This window comes from Chrysochloris asiatica, unplaced genomic scaffold (genome assembly GCF_000296735.1).
Source record: "Chrysochloris asiatica unplaced genomic scaffold, ChrAsi1.0 scaffold00128, whole genome shotgun sequence".
Taxonomy (NCBI): Eukaryota; Metazoa; Chordata; class Mammalia; order Afrosoricida; family Chrysochloridae; genus Chrysochloris; species Chrysochloris asiatica.
In genome coordinates, this window is record NW_006408646.1 from 5,853,095 (window position 1) to 5,878,409 (window position 25,315).

The 25,315-nt window shown below is 46.1% G+C and overlaps 1 protein-coding gene across 5 annotated transcripts in view; it reads right to left on the minus strand.

Moving 5' to 3' along the window:
* AP1B1 (adaptor-related protein complex 1, beta 1 subunit) overlaps positions 1-22,188 on the minus strand; it is a 37,280-nt gene extending 15,092 nt beyond the window's left edge. For 3 of the 5 annotated variants that reach the window (XM_006869212.1, XM_006869215.1, XM_006869213.1), the window contains exons 1-10: positions 22,129-22,165; positions 18,032-18,137; positions 14,985-15,120; positions 14,030-14,275; positions 12,678-12,868; positions 11,299-11,520; positions 8,771-8,891; positions 8,205-8,300; positions 7,163-7,278; positions 6,667-6,832 (exon numbers count right to left, since the gene is read on the minus strand). In XM_006869212.1, the coding sequence (XP_006869274.1) occupies positions 6,667-6,832; positions 7,163-7,278; positions 8,205-8,300; positions 8,771-8,891; positions 11,299-11,520; positions 12,678-12,868; positions 14,030-14,275; positions 14,985-15,120; positions 18,032-18,137; positions 22,129-22,165 (1,437 nt within the window). Of the gene's footprint in view, positions 1-6,666; positions 6,833-7,162; positions 7,279-8,204; positions 8,301-8,770; positions 8,892-11,298; positions 11,521-12,677; positions 12,869-14,029; positions 14,276-14,984; positions 15,121-18,031; positions 18,138-22,128 lie in introns of all 5 variants that reach the window. The other 2 variants (XM_006869214.1, XM_006869211.1) reach the window with 1 other exon arrangement.
* Positions 22,189-25,315: the final 3,127 nt, after the last annotated feature.

Below are 25,315 nucleotides of genomic sequence, written 5' to 3' on the forward strand. Positions count from 1 at the left end.
GAATGGGCACAAATATGGACCTCTTCCAATCAAATGGCCAGGTAGCTGTCTTCCAGATTTCTTGGCATAGATGAGTGCTGCATCTATTGTTTGAATACCTCAGTTGGTATCTGTCAATTCTAGGAGGTGCATTTTTCACTTATACCTTCAGTGCCACTTGGACTTCTTCCTTAACCACTATTGGTTCTTGACCACATGCTACCTCCTGAAATGGCTGAACATTAACCAATTCTTTCTGATACAGTGACTCTATATATGCCTTCCATCTCCTCTTGATGCTTCCTGTGTTTTTCAATATCTTGCCCATGTTGTTAAGTGGTGTCAAGTTGGTTCCAACTTACAGTGATCCTGTATAGGGTTTCCGAGGAGCAGCTATTGGGTTTTAACTGCTGACCTTCTGGTTCACAGTCCAGTGCCGATCCTACGGCACCACAGCCTGAGTCCATCTTGCCCCTTTGTTGTTGTTAAGTGCTGTTGACCCTGTATAGGGTTTCCTAGGAGCAGCTGTGAGCTTGAGCTGCCACCTTGCGGTTCAAACTGACCTTGCAGTCCAGTGCATTAACCTGGGGCGCCACACCAGGATTCCAAATCTTGCCCCTTGTTGTTATGTGCCATCGAGTCAGTTCTGACCCACAGTGACCCTGTATAGGGTTTCCAAGGAGCTGCTGGTGAGCTTGAACTGCCGACCTTGTGGTTCAAACTGACTTTACAATCTAACACATTAATACACAGCACCAAACCAGGACTCCAAATCTTGCCCCTAAATCCCTTCAACATTGCAACTCGAAGTTTGAATGTTTCCTGCAATTCTTTCAGCTTGTGAAATGCCATTCATGTTCTTCCCTTTTGGTTTTCAAACTCCAAGCCTTTGGACATTTCACTGTAATATTTTACTGTTTTCTCGAGTTCTCGAGCCACCCTTTGAAATCTTCTGTTCAGCTCTTTCATTTTCATTTCTTCTTTTTGCTTTAGTTTATCCAAGTACTAGAACAAATTTGATTCTCTGACATCCATTTTGATAATTTCTTTCACTCCTGCCCTTTTAATGACCTTTTCTTCATGTGTGATGTCCTTAATGTCATACCATAATTCGTCTAGTCTTCAGACATTTGTGTTCAATTAGTCAAATCTATTTTTCCCCTCCAGGGTCTGTTCCATTTATTTGACACTAGTCACATCTCTCTAAATCAGTTAAAGGCAGCAGTCAACAGCCTCACCACCCCACTTCCCTCCACAAAAGGGCCTAGGAACTTTCTTGGGCGGGGACACAGCTCAGGGGACCTGCCTTCACTCCAAGATCAGGAAGCCATCTGGGATCATGTGACGGTCCATCAACCAGAGGGTTACTTTCTATACTCACTGCCTCATTCAACTGTGTTAGGTCACAAAGGGGAGCTCTTGGAACCCCCACTTCCAAGGTCTACCCAGTGGAAAAGAACTGCAAGTGATTTCTCTCAGGAGTGAGGCCTGCAGGGGCTGGGGGCCAGAGGTGTGGTTCAGTCTCCTGGCCAAAGCAGCGCTTCTCTTATCTACCCTAAACCTGCCTATACCCCATCCAGAACCAGCACTAATGAAGAGCAAATTACACAATTGTGGGACAGTCATGGGATCAGAGTCACACAACTGCCACAAGAGGGCTCTTCAGGCGTTAGAGTCGACAGCCACTAAGAAGGGAGGGACCTGGTAGAGGTCACTCAGTACAGAAAACTCTAGCTTGAATTTGCTTTGAGGTCTCCCAGCAGTAAATCAAATCTAATTTTCAGATGCCCTATAAAGTCAAGTGGGATACACTCAAGGTTGTACTTTGCCTGTTATGGACTTGTTTTAACTTGCTTCAGTTTCAACAAGTACTTGTCTATAAGCAATTGATGAACTATTGTGCTATAGGCCTCAGGTTTTATTCTGACTGATAATATTGAGCTTCTCCTTCTACATGTATTGCCAATTTGATTCCTGTGGTATTCCATTCGGCAAGGTCCATGTATAAAGTCAACATTTAATAAAAGGTATTTGCAATGAAGAAGTCTTGCAAAATTCTGTCAGATAATCTCCAATATCATTTCTATCACTAGGGCCATATTTTCCAATTACTGATCCTTCTTCTTTTCTAACTTTCATATTCCAATTACCAGTAACTATCAATGCATCTTGATTGCATGTTCGATCAATTTTACATTACTGAAGTTGGCAAAAATTTCAACTTCTTCATCTTTGGCCTTAGAAACTGGTATGTAAATTTAAATAACAATCATAGTAACTGGCTTTCCTTGGAAGTGTATGGTTATTACCCTATTACTGACAGCACTGTATTTCAGGATAGATTTTGAAATTTTTTTAAAAAAAGAAACCTGTTGTTGTTGCAGTTAGGTGCTGTTGCGTGGGTTCTGACTCATAGTGACCCTATGTACAACAGAAGGAAACACTGCCCGGCCCTGTGAAATCCTCACAACTGTTGTTATGTTTGAGTTTGTTATTGCTGTCACTGTGTCAATCCATCTCAACATGATGTCCTTCTTTAAGGAGTGGCCCTTTCTGCAACGTGTCCCAAATACATCTTGCCATCATCACTTCTAATAAACAGTCAGATCATACTTCTCCCACAACAGATTTGTTCATTCTTCTGGCAGTTCCTGTTACTTACAATATTCTTTACCAACAACGTACTTCATATGCATTGATTCTTCCCTGGTTTTTGTTAATCTAAATGATCAATGATGTACTAGACTGAGCAGTAACAACTTGGGGATCTCAAACACCTGGGAAAGATAAGGACTAGGACAACTGCTGTTTCTGCCACAGAGTTGATTCCAACTCATGGCGACTCCATGTGCGCAGAGTAGAACTCTTCCATAGGGTTTATAAAGTTGGCACCTTTGAGAAGCACATCTCTAGGCCTGTATTCCAAGCTCCTCTGAGTATGTTCTAACAGGCAACCTGTTGACTAGCAATGGAGCACTTAAATGTTGGTGCCACCCAGGGACTCCTAGAACAATTGCTATGTCAAAGGAACTGACAACAGCTATCAAAATCTCAAATGCACATGCTCTTTTACCCAAGCATTCTACCTATGAAAATTTACCCTCCAGATGTACTTGCATATGTGCAATACACAAGGTCATTCACTTCAACACTGTTTCAAAGAGCAAATGACTAGATACTTAAAAATCCAGGCAAGGAGACTCATTAAATGCAGCGTGGGACCTCTGTTGGACAGAGCCCTACCCAGTTACTAAACAGCAGGCAGTGGTCTCATAAACTAATAATGGGATGATCTCCAGATACATTTTTCAGTAAAAAAGTCAAAGTGTTGGACGATTTGAATGTATATAGTATGCTACCAGCAGTGTTTAAAAATAAATGGAAGGCCCATAAAGGCACGAAGTGACTGGCTTATAAGTTTTCAAGAGGGAGTTTAATTTTAGAGGGTGTTGGGGAAGGTAGAATCTCCACTGAGTGGTTTTCAACTGGTCTAGACAGGGCTGGTGAAAGGAGATGGGGATAAGACTCTTATTATTCAATAGTGAATAATTGTTATCATGACTGATTGCGATTGTTCCAACTGTAAAGGAAATCATTTTGTAGCAAAAAGAGGGGAATAGCAGTCCAGGAGCAGTGGACCCTGGGACTATATAGGGAGAAGAGCGGGATCAGAGTGTTGGACCCTATTCAGAGAAGCAGCAATGCCAGAGATGGAGGCAGAGATGATGATGTGGAGAGAAGGAGTGGCTGGGGGCGCTTGACTCATGGAGGGAGAGATGCTGTGTGCTGGCAGGCAGGGGTCAGGCTTGCAAGGTATGCCCTTTGGGTGTTTTGGATGACTGCATATTCCTAAGTGCTTTGGTGTACATCCAAGAAAAAAAAAAAAACACAAAAAAAAAACCCAGAGGGAATAGAAGCAAATACTGTTCAATGATGATGCATGGAGGGGATTGTAATCATTGCAATGAAATGAAATACGACAGGATGAGTGTAAAGCTGATGTTCTCCCATGTAAACTATCACTCAATTCACAGTAAAAACTTAAAAAAAAAAAAAAAAAGTAAAGGGAGAGTGGAAGGGGAAGATATGGAGAAATAAGATTCCAGGAATTTTTAAAAAGTAGCACCAAGGCAGAAGTGCTGACATATTTGAGATGAGGTATGAAAGAAGAGAGGGATCAGAAACGACTAAACATTTGGGCTAAGAAGCTGGGTGAATGCAGTTTTCATTTATTGGGGTATCTAGAATTAGGCAAGAAGCAATTTTGGAAGAGGATCTCACTTTAGGACATGTTGAGTTTGAAATATTATTAAATAATCAAAGAAGATATCAGATGGGCAGTTTGATATATGAGAGTCACCTATGAATCTTATTAAAATGTAGACTCTAATTTATATTGGAAGTGGGAATTTTCTGCAAGGGGTTTAAATAGAATGAACTGGTTTGAAGTTCTTGAGAAGTGCTAAAGCAATGTCTCTGAGTAAGTGAGAGAGAACAGTATCTTGTGTATAAACAAAGTGGAGATCTACTCCAGGATTATGGACAGTTTATCTATGGAAACAAGAGGACAATGGAAACTAAGGCTAAAAACATTTTAGGTGAGCTTATGTGGAGGAAGAGCTCATAGAAGTTCTCTCCCATTGTTTCTGCTTTCCTAGTCTAGTAAAAAAGCAAGAATGCTGAGAACGAGGATGGAGGAAAAAGAGTTGGGAGAAAATACAGAATAATGGACGATTAAGTAGAGGAGTAATGATATCCAGGGAGAGTTAAGGCTTCATTTGACATTCATCTATTATTAATAAGATCAGTTGTCATGACTATGTTTTACTTTGTCTGCTCAGAAAACTTAAGTAAGCTCAGTTTCTGAAAACTAATATAACTCAGTAATGACTGACATGATGCTTTTGGTGTTCTTCTCCAGCACCATAACTCAAATGCAACCATTATGCTATGGTCTTCCTTGTTCAGGCTGAACAATCAATGGGGAAAATTGTAGAAGGATTGATGCATTTGAGTTATGGTGTTGGAGAAGAATATTAAGATTACCACAGACTACTAGAAGAAAAAACAAATCTGTGTTGGAAGAAGTACAGCCAGAATCCTCCTTAGATGCCAGGATGGCAAGACATCGTCTTTCATGCTTCTGACATGTTATCAGGAAGGACCAGAGCCTGAAGAAAGACATCATGTTTGGCAGTGGAAGGTCAGTAAAAAAGGGGAAAACCCCCAATGAGATGGATTGGCAAGAGTGGCAGCAGTAATGGACTCATGCATAACAATAATTGTGAGGATGATGCAGGACTGGGTAGTGTTTTGTTGTGCATAGGATAGCTATGAGTCAGAGCCCACTTGATGGCACCTAACAATAGCAATAACAAATAACTGACAAAGGTGTTTAAGACATTACCAGAGCAGTCTCTTTACTAGTTCCTGAAAAGTCCTCAATAGATTTGGGGTCTCTTGTGTACAGTTAGTAACTGTTATAAATACCTCTATCTTAACAGTGTAGCACTGTAGGATAAGCACTGGACTGCTCATCACAATGTCTTTGGTTGACACTCACCAGCTGCTCCTTGGAAACCCTTTGTAAGTCGGAAACAACTCTAAGGTCCTTAACAACAATGAAAACAACAACTCACTGATCATTTTGTCACACTGGGATGATGGCTTGCTTGTTACTATGATGCTGGAAATTACGTCACAAATATTTTAAATATTTAAATCACCCATGGTACATAGATTTCAGCAATTTCCAGACTAAAACAGACTAGAAAACAAGATTAGGCGGTCTACTTTTGAAAACCAGCCAATTGATACCATTTTTTGTTTGTTGTTTGTTAATAAGTGCAGTCGAGTTGGTTTCGACTCACAGTGACCCTGTATAGTGGCTGAATCACCAACCTTGTGATTCAAACTGACCTTGTAGTTGAGTGCTTATCCTACAGCGCCAAACTAAAACCTTATGATACGTTTAAAGAGATGTTGGCGCATTTTAAAAAATGTAACTAATGTCCCTGAATGATTTGTGTTGTTGTTGAGTGCTACTGAGTTGGTTCTGACTTACAGCAACACTGTATAGGGTTTTCAAGGAGTGACTGGTGGGTTTGAACTGCTGACCTTGGGATTAGCAGTCCAGTGATTATCCTAAAGCTCCATACCAAGACTCTAATTTATAGAATCTGTTAAATTTCCTGTGTACATTTTTACTGAAAACACAATAAAACATATTTTTAAATAAATAAATAAATGGCAGGGTAATGCATATACATGGTATACTTGTATATATGAGGAAACCTCAAAATGCTTGTGAAAAATTCCATTATCTTTGTTATTTTTTATTGTGAATTGAGAGGTTAATAGATTCTATTATCTTTCAATTCCATTTTCCCACAAACTTTCTGAAGCCCCCTCTTACATACAGGCATGTGTAAAGGAGCTTTAGTGGTGCACTGAACTGCTAACGAAAAGGTAGTGAGTTAAAGGAATCAGTGGTTGAAAGCTATGGCAGTTGACATCCATCAAGCTTCACAGCCTTAGAAACCATGGGGAGCAGTTTTACTCTGTCCTACAGGGTTGGAATCACTTGAAGGCCGTGGGTGGGTTTACATGTGTATACATAGACAGACAGACATGTGCGTGTGTATGGGTGTGGTGCTGAGCTGCCAGTCAGCCTCATGCTCTGCTCACCTGGGTGCTCTCATCGTGGAAGCCCTCAAGGAAGCTCTCGAGCAGCTCGTCGGCGTTGTCGATGCGCTCAGCGTACTCGCCTACGATCCAGATCATGGCAGCCCGGGCCTCAGGCTCGTCCAAGGAGTCCAGGTTCTCACACAGCGTGGCGATAACACTCTCGTACCTGGAAGACAAGGGCACAGCTGGCCCAGAGCATGCAGCAGCCCCAGGCAGGTCCAGTAGGAGCCCAAGGGGTGGCAGCTTCCTCAAGGACCCCAGAGAGTGGTGAGTTAAGGGGATGTGAGTTTTAACTGTTAATATTTTAATTCTTATTTTGGCCTAGGGAACAGAGGAGTAGCTCAGGGAAAACCTATAAAAGAAAGAGGTGGTGTTTTTTCTGAGATGCTGTTTGTGGCCGGGAAGTGAGAAGAGGCCCCTTCTTCCTTCCTTCCCTCCCCACCCACACCTGCTCCAAGCAGAGCCAGACCCCATCGTGGGACAGGTGGGCACACACTTGTTGGGGTACTTGCGGAAGATGTCCTTGATGACCACAATGGCTTCCTGGACCACATAGTTGACCTTGGTCTGGATGAGATCGAGCAGCGTGCTCACACAGCGCTCTGCTGATTGCTACATGGAGAGAGCAGGAGAAAAGAGTGTGGGCATAGTCCCTGCCTCCTATTCCCAAGAGGACTTCTTGGCCAGTAGGGCTTGACCAAGGGCTAAAAGTCACTCCTGGTCTACCTTCCTCATCACAGCAGAAGAACATGCTCCTCAGACATCAGACAGAAGAATGAGTGTAAAACGACTGCCCTGGGATCCCACAGAATTAGACTCAGGAGACAGCCAAAGGCAGAGAATGAGGAAAGTGTTTGGGGCTCATCCAAGTAAGCCTTTCCAGCTGTTTCAAAAAACAGGTTATAGGTTCCCATAACCCCCCCCCCCCCCCAGAAAAACACTGAGAAAGTCTCTGCTGGGGCCAGCCATTCTTTGCCTCATTCCAACAGACTACACTGATATCCTGGGACTCCTCACAACTGCCATCATAGGTGCCAAGGGGTGACCAGGGCCCTCTAGACCCCAGTGGACTGGCTTAAGGATAGCTTCCTTATAGGCAGAGAATGGGAGGAGTTGAAAGGCTAGAACATGTGTTTGGAGCAGCCCCAAAGAAGTTGGAGGAAAGAAGCACATGGTCAGTTGACTCATGACAATGTTACAATGTCCATGAGGTAGAGTTCTTGCCAGAAAGCTCCACAAAGTGAAAAGTTAAATCCACCAAAGCTAACACCTGTTTGTGGCTGTCTCGTCATCTCAGTCAATGCTATCAGAGAGCCCATAATGATGACAATAAATATAATTAGAAGCAATTTGAAGGCCTAAAGAATATGGCAGAACAAGGAGGCTGGCCAAATCTTCACAAGGGGTGCCTCGGGGACTCCAGGGGTGACCTTCAGGCCTTTCTGGACAAGGACAGCTGAAAGATTCTGCTAGAATTAGAGGGTCTACTGGCTTTGGTTTCCTCCCTCCTCTGGCCAACACAGAGCCCAGGGCCTCACCTCCACCTTGATGGCGCAGCGGCCAATGGCTCGCACAGCTTTCCGTACAAAGTCCACATCTACTTCTGTCGCGTACTCTTTCAGCTCTGCCAACACCTGAAGCCCAAAGAGAGAAGAAGGGAGCTAGGAGGAAAATCTAGTGGGACAACTCCTTGCAATATACCTGGGCAGCTGATGTGCCCAGACCTCTGGAAGGATGGAGCTCTTCTTTCTGACTGAGACAGAAGACCCAAGGGAGGGAAAGAACTGCTAGGTGCCCAGATTGGGAAGCAGGAGGACTAGTTGATAGGGCTGGAACACTCTTTGTCTGGTTGATCTAGCTGACACATCAACCTATTGACTGCTTTTTGAATGGATGGATGATAGGCAGTAATCGGGAGATCACATTCTTTAGTAATGAAACATCAGTTAACCATTGTTAAGCACTAACGGACTCTGGGCCCTTGCTCAGCCCTTTTCATGAGGAGGAACCAGTAACTGAGTCAGACAACAGCCCAGAGACCACAGCTCGCTACTGGTCAAACTGCTTGATGCTAAACTAAGCCCCTGACCACCCCGCTGCTGACCTGGGCGATGTTGGCCTGGGAAGCCAGGCGGATCATGATGTCCAGCTTCTCCAGCTTCACATAGATGGGGTCATTGTACTTCACAAAGAAGACTTTCATCTCATGTTTCAGGATCTCAGGCCTAGGGGCAGGGCGGGGTTGCCCCCAAGAGCAAGAAGCAGGGCATAAGCTCATGAGAAATGTCCTCTCTCCACCTTTGTTGGGCTGCTTCTTCTCCTGGGCCTGAGTGGAGCCTGACACGGTGAAGGCAGTCTGGCCAGAGCTATAGCCCGATGATCCCCTGGCGTGCCTGCACGGGGTTCTGAGAGACCACTTGTATGTCTGACCACATCACAGGGGGAGGGCTGGGAAGAGGCCGCTCACATGTGGGAGGCAGTAGGCACACTGGTATGGGCTTAGGAATCAGATGGACCTCGGGTCCAATCCCAGCTGGGATCTCAAGCCTCTGTTTCCACATCCGTGAAATGGGAATGACAACCCGCAGGAAAGAGCCCACTATGGCACTTAACAACAATAGCAACCCTTAGAAAGACCTAAATAGAACGTGGTCACTTATTCCATAACTGATAAGGGTGGGTAACAGTGTCTGCTCTTTTGACAGTCAACATGGTTTGCCTTGAATACCTGCTGTCCTGCTTGGAATCTGGAATCTTGGTAGATGCCAGGCAAAGAATGTCTATGTGACAGTCCCCTCAAAGCCCTTGGGTACCAGGCTTCCCTGGGCAGCAAAAGGGCACTTCCTTCCCGGGGGCAGAGTACTCTGTATGACTTCCATGGCAGTGTAGAGCCTGGAAAGCCTGCTCATGGATTCTTCCAGACTCGGCCTGTCTTTTCCCGTGTGACCTGCCTGTGTGTCCTCACTATGCTGCTAGAGCAGATCTTAGCCGTGAGGACAGCTATCTGATGAATCCATGAGGCCTAGCAAATCTCTGAAGCTGGCATGGTCTAGGGAGCCCTGAAACAGATCCCTACACAGCAGAGCTACTGCAAGAGTGAGATGTGAGCATTCAGCACTACGCCTGACTCAGACACGTTGCCACTGCAGAACCCTTCATGTATGCCACTGTGCCTGCCCCAAAGGCACCTGGGGCACCACTTGCTGCTTCCCTTTGGCTGAAGAAACCTCAGAGGTTGAGGGTGTTGCATAAGGTCCCACCACTGATGCTGCTAAGGAAGTGGGCTGAGTCACCAGGCCTGAACTTTTATTCCTGTGCCATTTCCAGAAAGGAGATGGAGGAGGAGAAGTGAGGACAGAGAGGAAAGAGATGTATTGGACCCTCAGTGCTGTTGGGCCCTTGGTGGGAGGCTTTGGAGTGCCCAGTTGAGGGGCCAGAAACTGAATGGTACAGCCAGAAGATGAGGTTTCTGCAATCAAGACCTGCCAGGACTTGACCAGGCAGTGTCTTGGTGATGTAGATAACTTCTTAGGAGATTTATGGTGTCAAATATAGCACAGGCTCTTCAGGTCACTGCAGCTTACCGAGACCAGTGACCAAGGGCATTGGTGTGCATACTCTAAGCCCCACACTGCAACTGCGAATCCCTTGCCTAATCCCACCATGTGGACCTTCAAAAAGTTTTCCCGTATTTACTTCCCCCACCTCACTGTCCCTGTCCACAGAGGCTCCCAAGAATCTAATACCATGGCAAGGAGCATGCACCATCTTCCAAGAGAGAATAGCTAGAAGACACTTTTATACTTGTGCATCCTTGCTCCTGGCAACAGGGATCAAGTTAATTGTTGAATCTGACTGCAGTGGCTGGGGCAGAACTCAGGAACCCAATTCCACTTCACAGAGCCTTAGAGGAAAGGAGGTGACCAAAGAAGTCCTGCTCTGGGCCCTCGGAACCACTGCTGCTCCACTCTTTTCTACTTGCACCCCCTCCTTCAGGCCCTTCCCCTAGGAACAGTGTGGGGAGAAGGGAAGGGGTTGCACACTGCTCTGCGTAAGTCAGAGCTCTGGACTCTGTCCCCAGAAAACATGCACACACTCAAGAGTGTGACACACATTTCAGGAGGGCTTGGGAGCTTGTAAGCCTTCAGCTGTCCATGGTTAAGAACCCTGACTACAGTCTTTACCTGTCCTGTGACCTGGGTTAGGTTTAGCCAGGGGCTCTCAGCCTTCTGCGGTGGCGGCTACCCTGTGCAGTGGAGGATGTTGACCTGCATCCCTGGTCTCTCCTCACAAGATGCCAGCAGCACCTTTTCCCTCTAAGTTGTGATAACCACAAGTGTTTCTCGTTGTTGTTTTTACGTGCTGTTGAGTCAGTCAGACTCATAATGATCCTGTAATAAGGTTCCCAAGGAGTGGCTGGTGGGTTTGAACCACCAATCCTGTGGTTCAAACTGACCTTGCAGTCCAGTGCTTTAGCCCACTGCACCACACCAGGACTCCTAGACATTGCTAAATGCTCCCCTACTGAAATGCAATGGAAGAAGCTATTTTTTGAGATGTTCAGCCTGGTGACAGGTCAGTTTCCCTACGGCAGAATACTCGCCCGAGTGCAAAATGCAGGAGGTCCTGTACCTTTTCTGCACAATGAGGTTGATGTTGCGTAGGGCCACATACTGTAGCTCAGGCTCGGCTGACAGTAGTGTGACCAGGGGTGGGGCCAGCTTCTTGAGCAGCGTGCCGTAGTAGTCCAGGTCCTTGGACAACATCTCCATGAACTTCATCAGCACTTTCACAGCAGACAGCACCACAGCAGAGTTGGCGTGGGACAGTCTGGGGGTGACCCGCTCGCAGATGCTGGGGTCCATTCCAATAGGACAAACAGGAGAGACAAACAAGGGAAAACACCCTGCTTTTAGTCATCAAGATATTGTGTCTCTAGCAGGAGGAAGCCTAGATCCTGGATCTGCTGTTTACTAACTGATCCCAAGCAAGTTACAACTGGTCTGAACCTCAGTTTCCAAATCTGTAAAATGGGCAGGATACTGCCTACTTCAAAGGGTTGCTGAAGGTTTAAACAATACAATGTGTGTACAGCACAGCACAAAATGTCCATCCTAGGCTTGACAATTTGCCTGGAGCAACAGAGGAAGAAGGAAAGTGAAGACTAGGAAGCGTAAATGGAATGTGTTGTTAAATGCCCCTATGAACAACTGCATTCTTTGCCATGAGACCGTAAGACCTGGATGGTACCCAACTACCATTACTGAACATTTTCTTCAAAGATTCTACAGAAGAATCCTGATCAAAAGGGGGGAAATGCAGAACAGAATTTCAAAGAATGTAGTCAATGTCACTGAAATACAAAAGAAGAAGCAGTTGGTGTATATATTTTGCTGTGCAGATTCTCAACAACAAAGAAAATCCTATGGAGCAGCTCTACTCTGTACACATGGGGTTGCCATGAAAAAAAAATAAGACAAAGTAATCAGTACAGTTACTAGAATACAGTGACTCCACCATAGATGTCATCTCCTCTGTCCTACTGCTAAGGTGCTCAAAAGGAACAGGCAAGCAAGTTGGTTAAAATCAACAGTTTCCTCCACAACTTTAAGTGGGATTGTCCTCCTCTGTAAAGTGAGGAATGATGGGAGAACCTCCTTCACAGAGTATCTAATGCATGGAAATAGCCAGCAGAACCTTCAGCTGACTTCTCATTGACACATTACTGAGTGGTGGCTTTGACAGTACCAGCTTCCTCAGTCTGGGGTGCCCGGGGTCTCCATCAGTAAGCGCCCATGATGAGCAGTGAGTTGACTGCCTGAAGCAGTGTGCGTGTTATTGAAAGCATGGCTCTGGAGAGCCCAGAAGCTACCAGCCTCCCTTGAAATGAATCTGAAGATGGTTTATGCAGAAAGGCCTGCAAAGAGCCCATAAGAGGCCTAAGCATCACTGTTGGAGTCCCCTGAGAACCAGGCCACACTGGGCTGGTGAGCCAAGGATGGCCTGCTCACCTCTGGGCCTCTCGGTCGTCCTTGGGCGTGTAGTTGGCAAGGCAGTCCAGGATGAAGATCTGGCCCCATTCGGTGCACTCATTCAGGGCAGTCAGCAGCTTGTTAATGGACTGCGGGTTCAGGTCGAGCAAGTTGCTGCTAGGGTGAGACTCAGCGATCTCTGAGAGGGCAGCCACTGCGTTTGCCACCACCTGGTGAGAAGGTGGAAGGGGCAGAGGCTGGGGCACGGCTTAAAGGCCGAGAGCAGCGGGGCTAATGCTCCCCTCTCCCATTGGTGCTGGCTGGCCAGAAGGTACATATCCTAAAAACAGGATTGAAGGGAAGGGTCTGGAGCATCCTCTTGTAGCACTCCTCTGTAAACTGGCACTAAAATAACTGCACCTCTCATTAAAGAAAAAGAAGAGGTAGAACAAAAATAAGTGAGAACTAGCTATAAGTGCCAGCCATATAAAGCAGTCTCCACTACTGAACACAAGAGACTCATCCAGCGATCAGCTACAACAGCTCACTGAACAGTTTGTCAAAGCCTGCTTCTCCCAAGTAGATAATCTCTGTGAGCCCCTCAGGGCTGCTGGGAGTGAGTGGGGACTGGAGGGCAGAAGGCCTTGCCAAGTGAAGCTCTGGGCCCACTGTCCAAAGTCACGAGAAACTGGCAGCTTTTGTGTTCTGCATCGTTCCCTCCTTCCCCCGTGTCAAATGCTCTAACACCCACCCGTCCTGGCCACTCATGCCCACGTGGGACCAGCATGTCTGTAGGATACAGAATGGGAATGGCCAGGTTGAAGGCCTTGTACATCTTTTTTTTTTTAACAGGTCCCAACAAACTACCTTCCAAACCACTGCCAGTGCTGTGTGTGAGGATACTGGCATGCCCACCCGGCCACAAACCTAGGGTGGCCCTGTCTTCCAAGTCACACTACTTCAAGGGTGATCCTCTATAGCCCTGCATAACCTGGACAAAGGGCCAGCACCTCCTACTCATTAAAGGGACCATGGGTGGAAAGGGGAAGAAAAGGGCACTAGTTTACTGAGGGCCAGGTCATGCAGGTCTTTTTACATTCAGAGAGCTGTTAGCCTCAAGACAACCCTGCCAGCCATGCATCCTGAAATCCATCTGTAAGGTGAAGAGAGGGCTCTGAAAGGTCAAGCAGCTAGCCCAAGGTCACATGGTACGTTAGAGATGGCACGGAGAAGGAATGCAGGTCTAGCTCACTCCATTGCAGGGCAACAAACAGCACATGGAAGAACTTAGCAGGGCCCTGATTTCCAGGAACTGGAGAACTGCCTGGCCAAAGTCATGCCAGTCTCCTAAAGCAAGTTGGGAGGTGGTACAATGGGTGATGGAGGCTTACCATGGGGTTAGAGTCAGAAATGAGGTCTTTCAGTGTGTCCAGGAAGCCCTGGTCCTCCACCAGCTGGGCATTAATATCGTGAAGCTTGGCCACGCACACAGCAGCTGTCTTGCGCACGTAGGGATCCTCATCCTTCAGGCACTTCCGAAGGGGCTCGCACAGGTACTCTGTGATCTTGTCAACTCGGATGCAGCCCATGGTCCTCACAGCCAGGGCTCGGATCAGGGGGTTGGGGTCCTCACAGTCCTGAGGGGGATCAGACATTGGTTGAGGGGCTTCAAATTTTCCCTGGCCTGCTCACATTAGGAGCCAGAACCCAGCCAGGCTGAGCAACATCAGACAGCTGTTGTGGCATCTCCCATCAACTGCAGCACAAGTATCAGAGTAAATGCCATGTAACAGGCACTTAGCATTTGCCAGACACTGCCAGAACCTGCCCATTCACCCCTTGAACCCTTACAGGGGACACAATACTGGCCCTGTGGTAGTGAGGAGGAAGCTTGGGAGCCATTCCTTAAACCACATCCTGCAATCTCCCAATCGAAGTCCTCATTTTCCGTTCTCTGAGCCATTGGAGGACTGGTAAGAGCTTGGGCTCCAAGGTGCATAGAGCTAATGTTTCAAGCGCCTGCCTGCTCCTCAGTCGGAGAAGAGAAAGGGTGGAAAGGAGTAGAGCAGGGGAACACAAAGGATGCAGGGCAGGGGCTTGCCCACAGAGGTGTGAAGGATACAACAGACTTGGTGCAACCTCACATAGTTAAGCATCTGATTTTCTGGAGAGAGTGGGGTACACTGCTGGAGAAGCAGCCCTCAGCTAAGTAGGGGCAGGCAGTCTAAGGGCCTGGAAAGGAGGCAGAGAGCTCCAATTAAGGGCCATAGCTGCCTCACCCTCAGGAGACAGGGGAAAGAAGGAGCAATGAGCATCCTGTGCCCCCTCCCACCAAACTCCTTTCACCTTCACAAAGGTGTTGACAGCCATAATGGCCATGTCAGGCTGACTCTTGGCATAGTTCATCAAGTAGAGGTACACCAGCTTCTTTAGCTCCAGGTTGTCTGTCTGCATACAGTTCACCACGTCAGGGAAGAGGGCACTGAAAGGTAAGAGTGTGTCAGTGTGCGCTAGGACGAAGAAAGCAGAGATTTTTCAGGAAGTGAATTTTGTGGGCAGGGGAAGAGGTGAAGAAGAGGAAACATCCAGTGAAAAGGAGGGTATCAGCTGTGCTTTGTTACCACAAACACCTCCCAATATAAATGAAATTCCACTGAGGGGATTTGAAAACCAAACAAATTCCCTTGCTCTTTTCACAGGGTTCAAATATGAGTTCAGGAGTTTCAGCTCCAGCTCATGCCAGTTCCCAATATCTTCATGATGTTGGGAAAATTCCATCATCCCAAGTCTCGGTTTCCTCATTTGTAAGAGAAGTGTCACAAAAGCTTATTTCACAGACCTTTATGATAATGAGACAACTTAAGCTGTCAGGTCCTTATGTCTGACAGGTGCTGAGCAAATGAAAACTCTTCTTTTCTTTTCCCCTAGTATTTCAAGAGGAGCCCTTAGGTGGGACTGCTGGTACCAGAAGGTATATAGGGAAGCAGGGATGGATCTGTGTTGCTTTCATTACAGGATCGATTCTGACCCACTCAGACCCACCAGCATGTGTGATGTACACACTGTAGGCCATGCTTCGGGTGAACTTGCTCTCATTTCATGGCCCTGAGTGGCCAGGAGATTAGCCCATGTTACAGAGAACTCTGAGTCTCACATTTAACAACCTATCTGAGAAGCCAGCTTTGACTCCAAAGCCCATCTCATGACTGATACACTGGGACCCTTCTCAACATGGTGCCCAATGGTCCCCCAGTGCCAGGTGTGAATGGTTACAGGTCTACTTTCTAACTCTACAAGTATCACCTCCCCTCTTCATTCTTAGGCTTTCTCCAGACAGGGACTTGAGAGGGCAAGGCAAACTTCCTGCGCAGCGGAAGGCCACTGTGGCTGAGTGCCAACAGGCAGAAGGAAACCTGAAGCTGAAATTGGAAGACGCTGCAGCAGAAGAAGTGGAGAAAAGGGAAGGAAAATTGCTGAGGAGCTTGACTTGCTCTCCTGTGCCTGGCACATCAGCAAAACAAGTGCATTTGAGATGGAAGAACAAAGAAGTTTCCTCTGGGAGGAGGTGACACCAGTGTTCCAGTTGAAGGAGAGTGGCTGTGTCCTAGGAGCAGTGCTTTGGACGGCAGCCCCGTTTTCCAGCAGAGGCCCGATCCCCTAGCTGCTCAGTCTGCAGCAGGTAGCTCTGCATAGCATTCTCTCCTTTGCCTCATCTGGGGGTTTCTGGCAGAGGGTGGCAATGGATAGGGAAATCCGTGAAGTAGTTGGTATCAGTGGAATTGTGCCACAGGACCCAGATGGGGGGCTGTTCCATAAGCGCCCAAGCCCATGAAACGGAGCTGAACACCATGAAGGCACAGAAGACAGGGCATGGGCATCCTGGGCCTGGATTTCAGAAGTATTGGACTTGAATCCTCGTTTTGCCATTAACTACATGACCTTTGAACAATCATTTTACTCCTTCTTTGGGAGCAAACATATTATTATTACAATACAGGATTCATAAACTCCTAAGAAAACATATTTGAAAGTTCTGCAGACTCTCAAATCCAGCCCCTACCTTTAGGGGTGGTGATATTATCTGGTGGGCAAACATAAGTACACATGAGAAGACACTGTCAAACCTGCAAAAGCCAGAACCTGGGTAAGGTGGAAGCCTGTCAGAGAAGGAACTCAGTATTTTCCATATTAAAAAAAAAAAAAAAAGCGACAGAAAAGTCTGCATCCTGTCAGAGGTGGGAAACTTGCGTGATCTGGAAAAAAAAGTCAGTCCTGACGAGTTCCAGCTCTTACAGGTTTCACTGTATGTCCTCATACTGTGCTGTCTAGAATGAGTGCTGGGTGCCACTGACAAGTGCTGCAAGTCCAGGGCATACGGGGTACGTATGGGCAGGGTGACCAGGGACAGCAACAAGAGAAGGTAGACCCTGAATGGATATTACAAGTCAGGGAAATGAGCTGGGTAAATAGCAAAGAGAGGACATTCTGGGTAGGGAAGAGTTGGAGCAAAGATGTGGCAGCAGTTTGCCACATGGCCTACTCTAGCATTAGTTGCAAACCAGAGGATGCAAACCCATAACAAATTCAATAAGCCCAGTCTTCACATGTCTTACTGGGCTTCACTGTGTTTGCTTACTTATGTTTCGTTTTTGTTTGTTTTCCATGCAAGAAGTTTATTTACAAACAGCCAGTGTGCTATATGAGTTCAACAGAGTTTGATCCATTTTTCAGAGATTAGACTTCTTTTAAAACACTCCTCTTATCTGTTTCATGAATGAACTTAAACATGCTTACTTCTTAAGGAGTTGGTGTCTTACTATAAAGAAAGGGGCAGCAAATCCATAGCCAAACTATACAGTAATCGTAATTAGCAACTGCCAATTGTTTTCTACCGAAATGACAAATTCTTCCTTGGGTCCTCCTCACAGTGGCTCCTTTGGATCACAGAGGTAAACCTCTGGATGCTCTGCCTCAGCATGGCGTCGTTGGAGGCCCCAAGATAGGTGCAGAGAATGACAGAGAAATGGCCTGTCTGGTGTTTTTATAGATTGTTGTTGTTGTTGTTAAGTGCCATCGAGTCAGTTTTGACTCATAGTGACCCTGCAAAGGGTTTCTAAGGAGCAGCTGGTGGGTTTGAACTGCTGACCTTGTGATTTGCAGTCCAGTGCTGATCTACAGTGCCACACCAGAAATCCCTGACTGATGCACGATACCATTAACATTTGAGCTTGTGAGCCCTATGTTAAGTAAAACCTTCTGTTTGGAAAGAAGGCTCATGAAGGGAGCTGTCTGAGGGGAGATGTGGGTCCCTCGAGATACCCTAAAGGAGAAGAGAGGAGATGTATACTGAACCCCAATTTCCTCTGGCTGCTGTACAGCCTGCTCCTGCATACCTGACATCTTTGCCAACAGTCATCGACGCAATCACTTTCTTCACCGCCTCTTTCTTCTTCTCCTTCTTGTCACTGTTGAGCTCTGCCTTCAGCTCAAAGATCTCCCCTAAGACAAGGAGGCAGTCATGAGTGATCTGTTTCCACCTGCCCAGGATAACCCCTCCCCAATTTCTGAAGGTACAGAAAGGAGACAAGTAAGACACTGGTGGGCAGCTCTAGGTCCCAGGCCTCAGGTGGGACAGAGCAGTGAAGGGACCAGAATGGCGGCTAGAAAAGGAATTGTCAAGATGGCTCAGGGAGAGAAGAACCAGAAGAGTCCTGCTCAGCATGACTGCTAAGAACACTGAAAGGCCAAACATGATCCCTGAGCTACTTGGCCCTGTAGGTCCTGGAGACGGAGCTTAACAGAATCTGGGGAACTGAAGTTTGAGAGATGAGGGTGGATTGGATCGATTCTCACAAATGGGTTCTTCCTGTTTTCCTAGAACACCCAGTTAAAACTGCTGGCTCAGGGTTTCACTTCCTGAGGCCCAGTGGTGGCTCAGGCTCTGAAGATGGGAATTCAGAGGCTTCAGGAGGGCTCTTGCACGTAGTATATTGTTCTCAAGAATCTGGTATCTGGAACAAAGCCAATGAGGAAATAGGGTTGTTCAAGGGCCTGCCATGGAGAGGGAGTCAGGACCCTCATCATGGGTAAGAGGGTGGCTCTGGAGTCAGTCAGGCCTCCCAGTCTGAAAACAATAGCAGCCAGCATATCCTAAGCCTTTCCTGAAAACGGGCACTACACTAACTGCTTCCCATGCAGTTTTTTTTTCCATTTCTTCCCCACAACTCTGCATTTCCCCCAGTATGTTGTTGTTGTGGCTAGGTGCCATCGCGTCGGTACCAACTCTTAGTGATCTTCACCCAGTATACAGATGAGCAAATAGAGGCTTTACAAGATGGAGTTACTTGTCAATGTCACTGTACAGCTAGTAGGTGTAGGGCCAGGATTCAAATCCAGCTCAAGCACCTCTATAATCAGTGCTCTAAATCACTCTTCAGACCCACCCAGGACCACTCAGGGTGCTTCTCGGCACCTGTTTTCTGGTCTGTACTCTGTCTTTACCAAGGTGTCGGATGATCTAATTTCATCCCCACAAGTGTACTGCTCACCTTGAGGTCTGGCAGGCAGTTAGTGGGCCTGCACTATTACTATGATCCATCATCATGTCCTCTGCCTTGAATCCCTCTTTTGTAGAATGAGAGCCCTGGGCTTCCCTCTTCAGCTACTAGGGGTGGGGTGATGCAGCGACTATCACTGGGGTGAGGGGTGGGGGCTCTAGGTGGATTTATAGTGAGAAAAGAAAATGATGTAGGTTTTTTTCATGGAAGAAACAAATGATTAAGGGTTCAACAACAATCCTGAAGCAGCGGCAGCAAACAAGATGAATTAAAATCAATCACAGAGCATAGCCAGGGCCAAGGCCGGACTGAAGATGTTGCTCAACGACACCAGGAGGAATCTGCAGACCTTGCAAGCTCAGACTCATAGCCCTGCAGGGTTCAAGGGACATACGCCCTTCTTTTCCAATACACCCAGGAGGCGGGGCTTCTATCTCCATGCTCTGGGATCCAACAAACCAGGACAACTCTGACCCTGGAGCTCACTGCAGGATTGCCTCTCCTCTGCTCTCAGTGTCTGGTCAGACACACACCCATTAACTAAAAGTTCTAGGTCTGAGTCACCTCAGCCCTAAGAATGTTGGTGGGTAAACTTGGGGCTGCCTGCTTCTGAAATACCTCCTTCTTCTAATGGCCTCCAAATCCAGTGAACAGCCAATCCTACCTCTCAAATCACTCTCAAGGCACCCAATTCTCTCAACTTCCAGTGCTGCCCTCGCCTTCAGGCTCCATCAGCTCCCATCTGAATTGTGGAACTGGTCTTGCTATTCTCCAGTTTACATTTCCAATCATTATTAGAGTCTGCTGCAGACCTTCCCTCAGAACCATCACTGATGTCAGATTCATGATAAAAACGGGGGCATGTTTTTCCCCAGAATTCCCCACTCCACAAACCAAAAAACTAATGCCTTGCTTGAATTATTATATATACCTGAGTGTTTCTGTGTATACCCACCCACCCCCGAAAAAAAAAAAAAAGGGAATGGAAGCAAATACTGTTGAATGATGATGCACGCAGGAGATTGTAATCATTGCAATGAAACGATGGTGTAATGCTGTTGTTCTCCCATGTAAACTATCACTCAATTCACAATAAAAACTTAAAAACAAAACAAAAAACTCTATTACCATCGAGTTGATTCTGATGGGACAGACTAGAACCACAGGGTGTCCGAGGCTATAATCCATACAGAAGCTGTCACAGCTTTGTCCTGCAAAGCAGCTGCTGGACTGAAACCACTGACCCTGCAGTTAGTAGTCAGGCTCTTAATCACTGTGCCACCAGGCGGCCTCCATGGACCACTGTGAGATAAACACTGGATTGCTAACTGGAAGGTTTATGATTCAAGCCCACCAGCTGCTCCTTGTAAACCCTACACAGGGCCACTATAAGTCGAAACTGCACTTAACAACAATACCACAGAGATTCCACCCATCGCCCCCCACTCCCCACCATAAGCCAAAATCAAGACATTGACTTTGAGTCAATTCCAACTCATAGTGATCCTATAGGATAGCAGAGAATTGCCCTAGAGGGTCTCCAAGGCTGCAAATATTTATGGAAACAGACCATCACATCTTTTTCCCATGGAGCAGCTGGTGGGTTTGAACAGTCAATTTTCTGGTTATCAGCCAAGTGATTTAACCATTGTGATACCAGGACTTCTCCTCCCCTAAATATAAAAAACCCTCAAAAACCTACCCAATTCACTCAGCACTCAGTTCTCCTCTCCAGCCTGACTGACCAGGCCCTTGCTGAGTTGGTTCCTGCAAACCTCTACAAACTCCTCTTTCAGCCTCCTCCCTACTCACTCCTGCTTGACACTTTTCCTTTCCCTGAATGTGTCATGGGCAGAGGGCTCCATTGTTCCCCTTTCCTTCACCTCACAACACCCTGCACTTCCCTCATCGTGGGACCTAGCACCCAAGTCAGAGACTGTCAGTCTTCTCCACTGAACGTGCCAGGTGCTCACTAACAACTCACTGGACAAATACACAAGATGCCTGAGAAAGGGCAGGTGTCAGGTCCTAGCCCAACAGATCTAACAACGGGCTCTCTTTCGTCTTTTTTTAACTTTTATTGTGATTTAGGTGAAAGTTTACAGGGCCAACTGATTTTCCATTCAACAATTCATGCACAATTTGGTTTGTGACATTGATTGCAATCCCCACAACAGTGTAGCATCTTTCCACTCTGTATTTACCATTTCCATTTGTCTTTCTTTTCTATCCACCCCCTGCCTTCTGAGCTTTCTCTCTGGGCAAATGCTGCCCTTTTGATCTTGTATGGTTGATAACAGACTCGTGAACTGGTCAGCAGGCACATGTCAATCTCACTTGGAAAGGAGGAGGAAGGAAGGAAGGGCAGGTCAGAAAAATGCTTACAGGGTTGAAGCATATTTGTCAGCCACTCTAACATTCTCCATTTCTCTAAAAATGGAAAAGTTCAAAATACCCAACAATATAAGACTAACTTAGCAAATTTCGGTTTAGCAACTCAACAGAGTAACAGTAAGTCATAAGAACTGCAAGGAAATGTTTTTGATAATGTCAAAGGAAAAACAGGATATAAACGTTAGCTGCAACCATGTCAAACATGTGCCCATGGATAAGGACCAGGCACATACACACCCCATCATGTGGGGCTATTGATATAGGCTTATGTATGCTTTCTCCCCCCGCAGAAAACAAACAGCATGTTGAACAATTTTAAACCATGGCAGGGGGAACTCTTTTCATACGTGGAGCTAATGCTGCTCCCCTTCTTGAATTCTAGTAAGAATGGTCAATTTGTAACACATCAACAGTTTAATTTTCCTCATCTATAACATAGAGAAGCTCTGGGGTGTTTTCCCATCCCTAACTCCCACAGATCTAAGAAGGAGCAGACATGGAAAGAGTAGACCAAGGCCCCACAATGAAATATACAGTACCTTTCTTGGTGGTGGTGAAGTATTTTGAGTCCGTCATTTTGGTCCCTTATCAGTGGCCAGATTCTGCAAGACAGAGAAGAAAGAAAGGGTGAATTTCAGTTATGGCCCATCCATTTTCTGTCACAAGCAGAAGAGGAGGAGGAGGAAAGAGGAATCCAGCACACAGGGGTATGGGAAGATAGTTTATCTCTTCTCTTGGCAAGTCATCTGTTAAGATTATGGCTGGTTAGATTTTGGAGGTTAATTTGGATAGATCTTGTGTGGCACTGTTGTTTAAGCACTGGACTGCTAACTGAGAGGTCAGCAGTTCAAACCTAACAACAGTTCCTCTGAAATCCTATAAAGGGTCATTTTGAGTTGGGACTGACTTGACAGCATTTAACAATCACCACCTGGGAAAAAGATGAGGCTCTCTGTTCCTGCAAAGATTCACAGCCTCAGAAACTATAGATATGGTCATTATGAATTCAAACTCACCTGTTGCTTCTTGGAAACCCTCCCTACACAGGGTCACTATGAGCTGGAACCAATTCGATAGCACTTAACAAAAACAAAATGAACTGGAAGAGACTTGATGGCATTTACCACCACCAGCACTCAGTTTTTGAATGTGCATCTCTTTTGACGCAGCAATTCTACTTGCAGGAATCTCTCCCATAAAACGATAGGCACAAAGATATTTGTATAAAGGGTTTCATGGCAGCCTGTCCCTAACAGTGCCGAACTGGAAACAACTTATATGTCTATCAATAGAGGAATAGGTAAAGGCTCTGCACGAACTCATAGACACAAAAAAACACTTAAAAATTTGAGGGAGCTTCAAAAAGTTCACGGAAATTATTTATTTATTTATTTTAAAGCTTTTATTGTGAATGAAGGTTTACAGAGCAGAGCATCAGTTTTACAGTCAACCGGTCATACATGGTAATAATCCCCTCAATTAAACACACGTATTTATTCCACATCTCCCAGTTTCTTATTTCCATTCCTCCTTTTTCACCAACCCTTCTGAACTTTGCCCTTGGGTAAATGCTGCCCTTTTGTTCTCAAATAGTTTTATTAAGGTGTGCATACCACTCTAGTGTTGTTCCCCCTATATACCTATTGATTGCTGGCTAAAAATTGATTCACAAATTGAATTCAATTTCAGACCTGAAGGGTGACCAAGGGCCATAGTCTTGGGGTTCCACCAATCTCTATCTGACCAGTAAGCCTGGTCTTTTTAGTGATTCTGAGTTTTGTTCCACCTTTGTCCAGGGTCCTTCTAATGTGATTGCTTTTGAAGCAGTTGGTTGTGGTGGCCAGGGACCATTTAGTTCTGGTTGCAGTGTCATGGAGACTGATGTTCATGCAATCCATTAATCCACTGGACTAACTGCTTCTACTATTGGAAAGACTAATGGGTGTACCTTAGATGACTGCTCATGAGTCCAAAAGATCCCAGTTGCTATTGACCAAAGTAGGGTGGAGAGAAACGCCATTATCTTTTACTCCTTCATTATCTTTTTTTAAAATATTTTATTGTGAATTATATGGTAGTTTACATGAGAGAACTTTAGTTTTACATTCATTCCATCATATATCATCTCCTTGCCATGGTTCCAATCCCCTCAACCAACCAAAGGGTATATCCTAGGCATCCGCCCCCTACATTTCCCCCCCCATTCCCCCCCCCCCCCCCCTCGTTTTCTGCCCACAGTCCCTTTCCCTCTTTGGATCCAAAGTTCCCAGCCGCTTCATTACTCCATGTCATCATCTCTGTCTCCACCTCAGGCATCTCTGTTTCTCTGGGTCGGGTCCCGCTCTCGGCTCATCTCCGTTAATGGTCCCAGGTACCTCCGCTCCTAGCCTGTAGAATTAATCACTCTCTTCCTTGTTACAAAACGTCTACCTTTGCATTTCCAGCCCTCATAATCCGTCCTGATAAGCATTATTCACTACAGTATCACGAGTTACCCATTTGTATTTCATCAGCTCCGCCCAGACAGATTAAATAGTACCCACTGGAGATTCTACCTTCCTCCATACTCCCTAACAATAAGTTCCCCCTTGAAAGCTTGTAAGCCAGTCACTTCTTGCCTTTGTAGTCCCCCCCGCCCCATTTGAGACTCCAATGTCCAAGTTGCCCATCTCCGTCCACTCTGTGAGTGGAGGGGGTGGGAATGATTCTTGCTTAAGGATTTGTTCCTTCTTTTGAGTTGCTGCTCCATAGGTATAGGTCAAGTTCATCAGATTGTATCAGCTCACTCTTTTTTTTTCCCCCCTCTTCTATCTTCTGGTTGAGCTCTGATCATCCAGTCATCTAGTCCAGGTCACATGGGTATCATCTGCAAGTGTGGGCGCTCCTGTGCACATGCCCTCTCTTCCCGTCAGCCAGTAGCTCCATTCTCCTCTAGAGTCCTCTGTGGCCACGCCACTGACTCTGGGCCCAAGAGTCCCCAGGTCTCCTCACACTGCTTGCCATCCAGGTCCCCAACTGGGTCCACAGAAGTCCACTGAACATTGTAGGGCTTAGCTTGCCACTTCATTGCTGCTTTTACCCCATTTCCCCTCATTGGTGATGTGTGTGGTCACCAATCAGAGCGTGCATTTCCATTGAGTCTTAGTCTTGGAAGGGGGTTTGCATTGAGAGGACCTGGCCACTTGCCTTGATGTTTCCTAGGGAAGCAATTTGTTTGTTCTTGTAGTAACAGTCCATCTGCCTCCATTTTTCCTGCAGGTCTTTCTTTCAAGAGGTATCTTTTATTCTTCTAGCTGCTCCAGGCTGGTCTGCTCGTCCTTTCAAGTGGAGATTTCTCATCTCTGGAGATCTGGATGTGATTCCATTTTCTACCTATAGTTTTATGTATTGCAGAGTCTCTGCAGGAAGCCTTGTTCACTGGGTATGCTGGAGCCCCATTTTAGGTATTCCAATCAGTCATAGGCAGAAGATAGACTTACAAGCCTAGTGTGATGTTTCTAACTATTCCTTTCTCTCCCTCTCCAGTGTCTACTCTGTATTATAATGCAAGGGAAACCAAGATTAAAAAAACCAACCAACAAAAATACAGTCAAGCATCTTAACATGATTCCCCTCCTCCCCCCCATTCCAGCCATGACTCAATCCCTGTATCTCAGAGCCCTGCCGTTCCAAGGCTGTGTATATATTGTCCTTTATCTCTGTCCCATTTGGCCCTTTCAAACATGC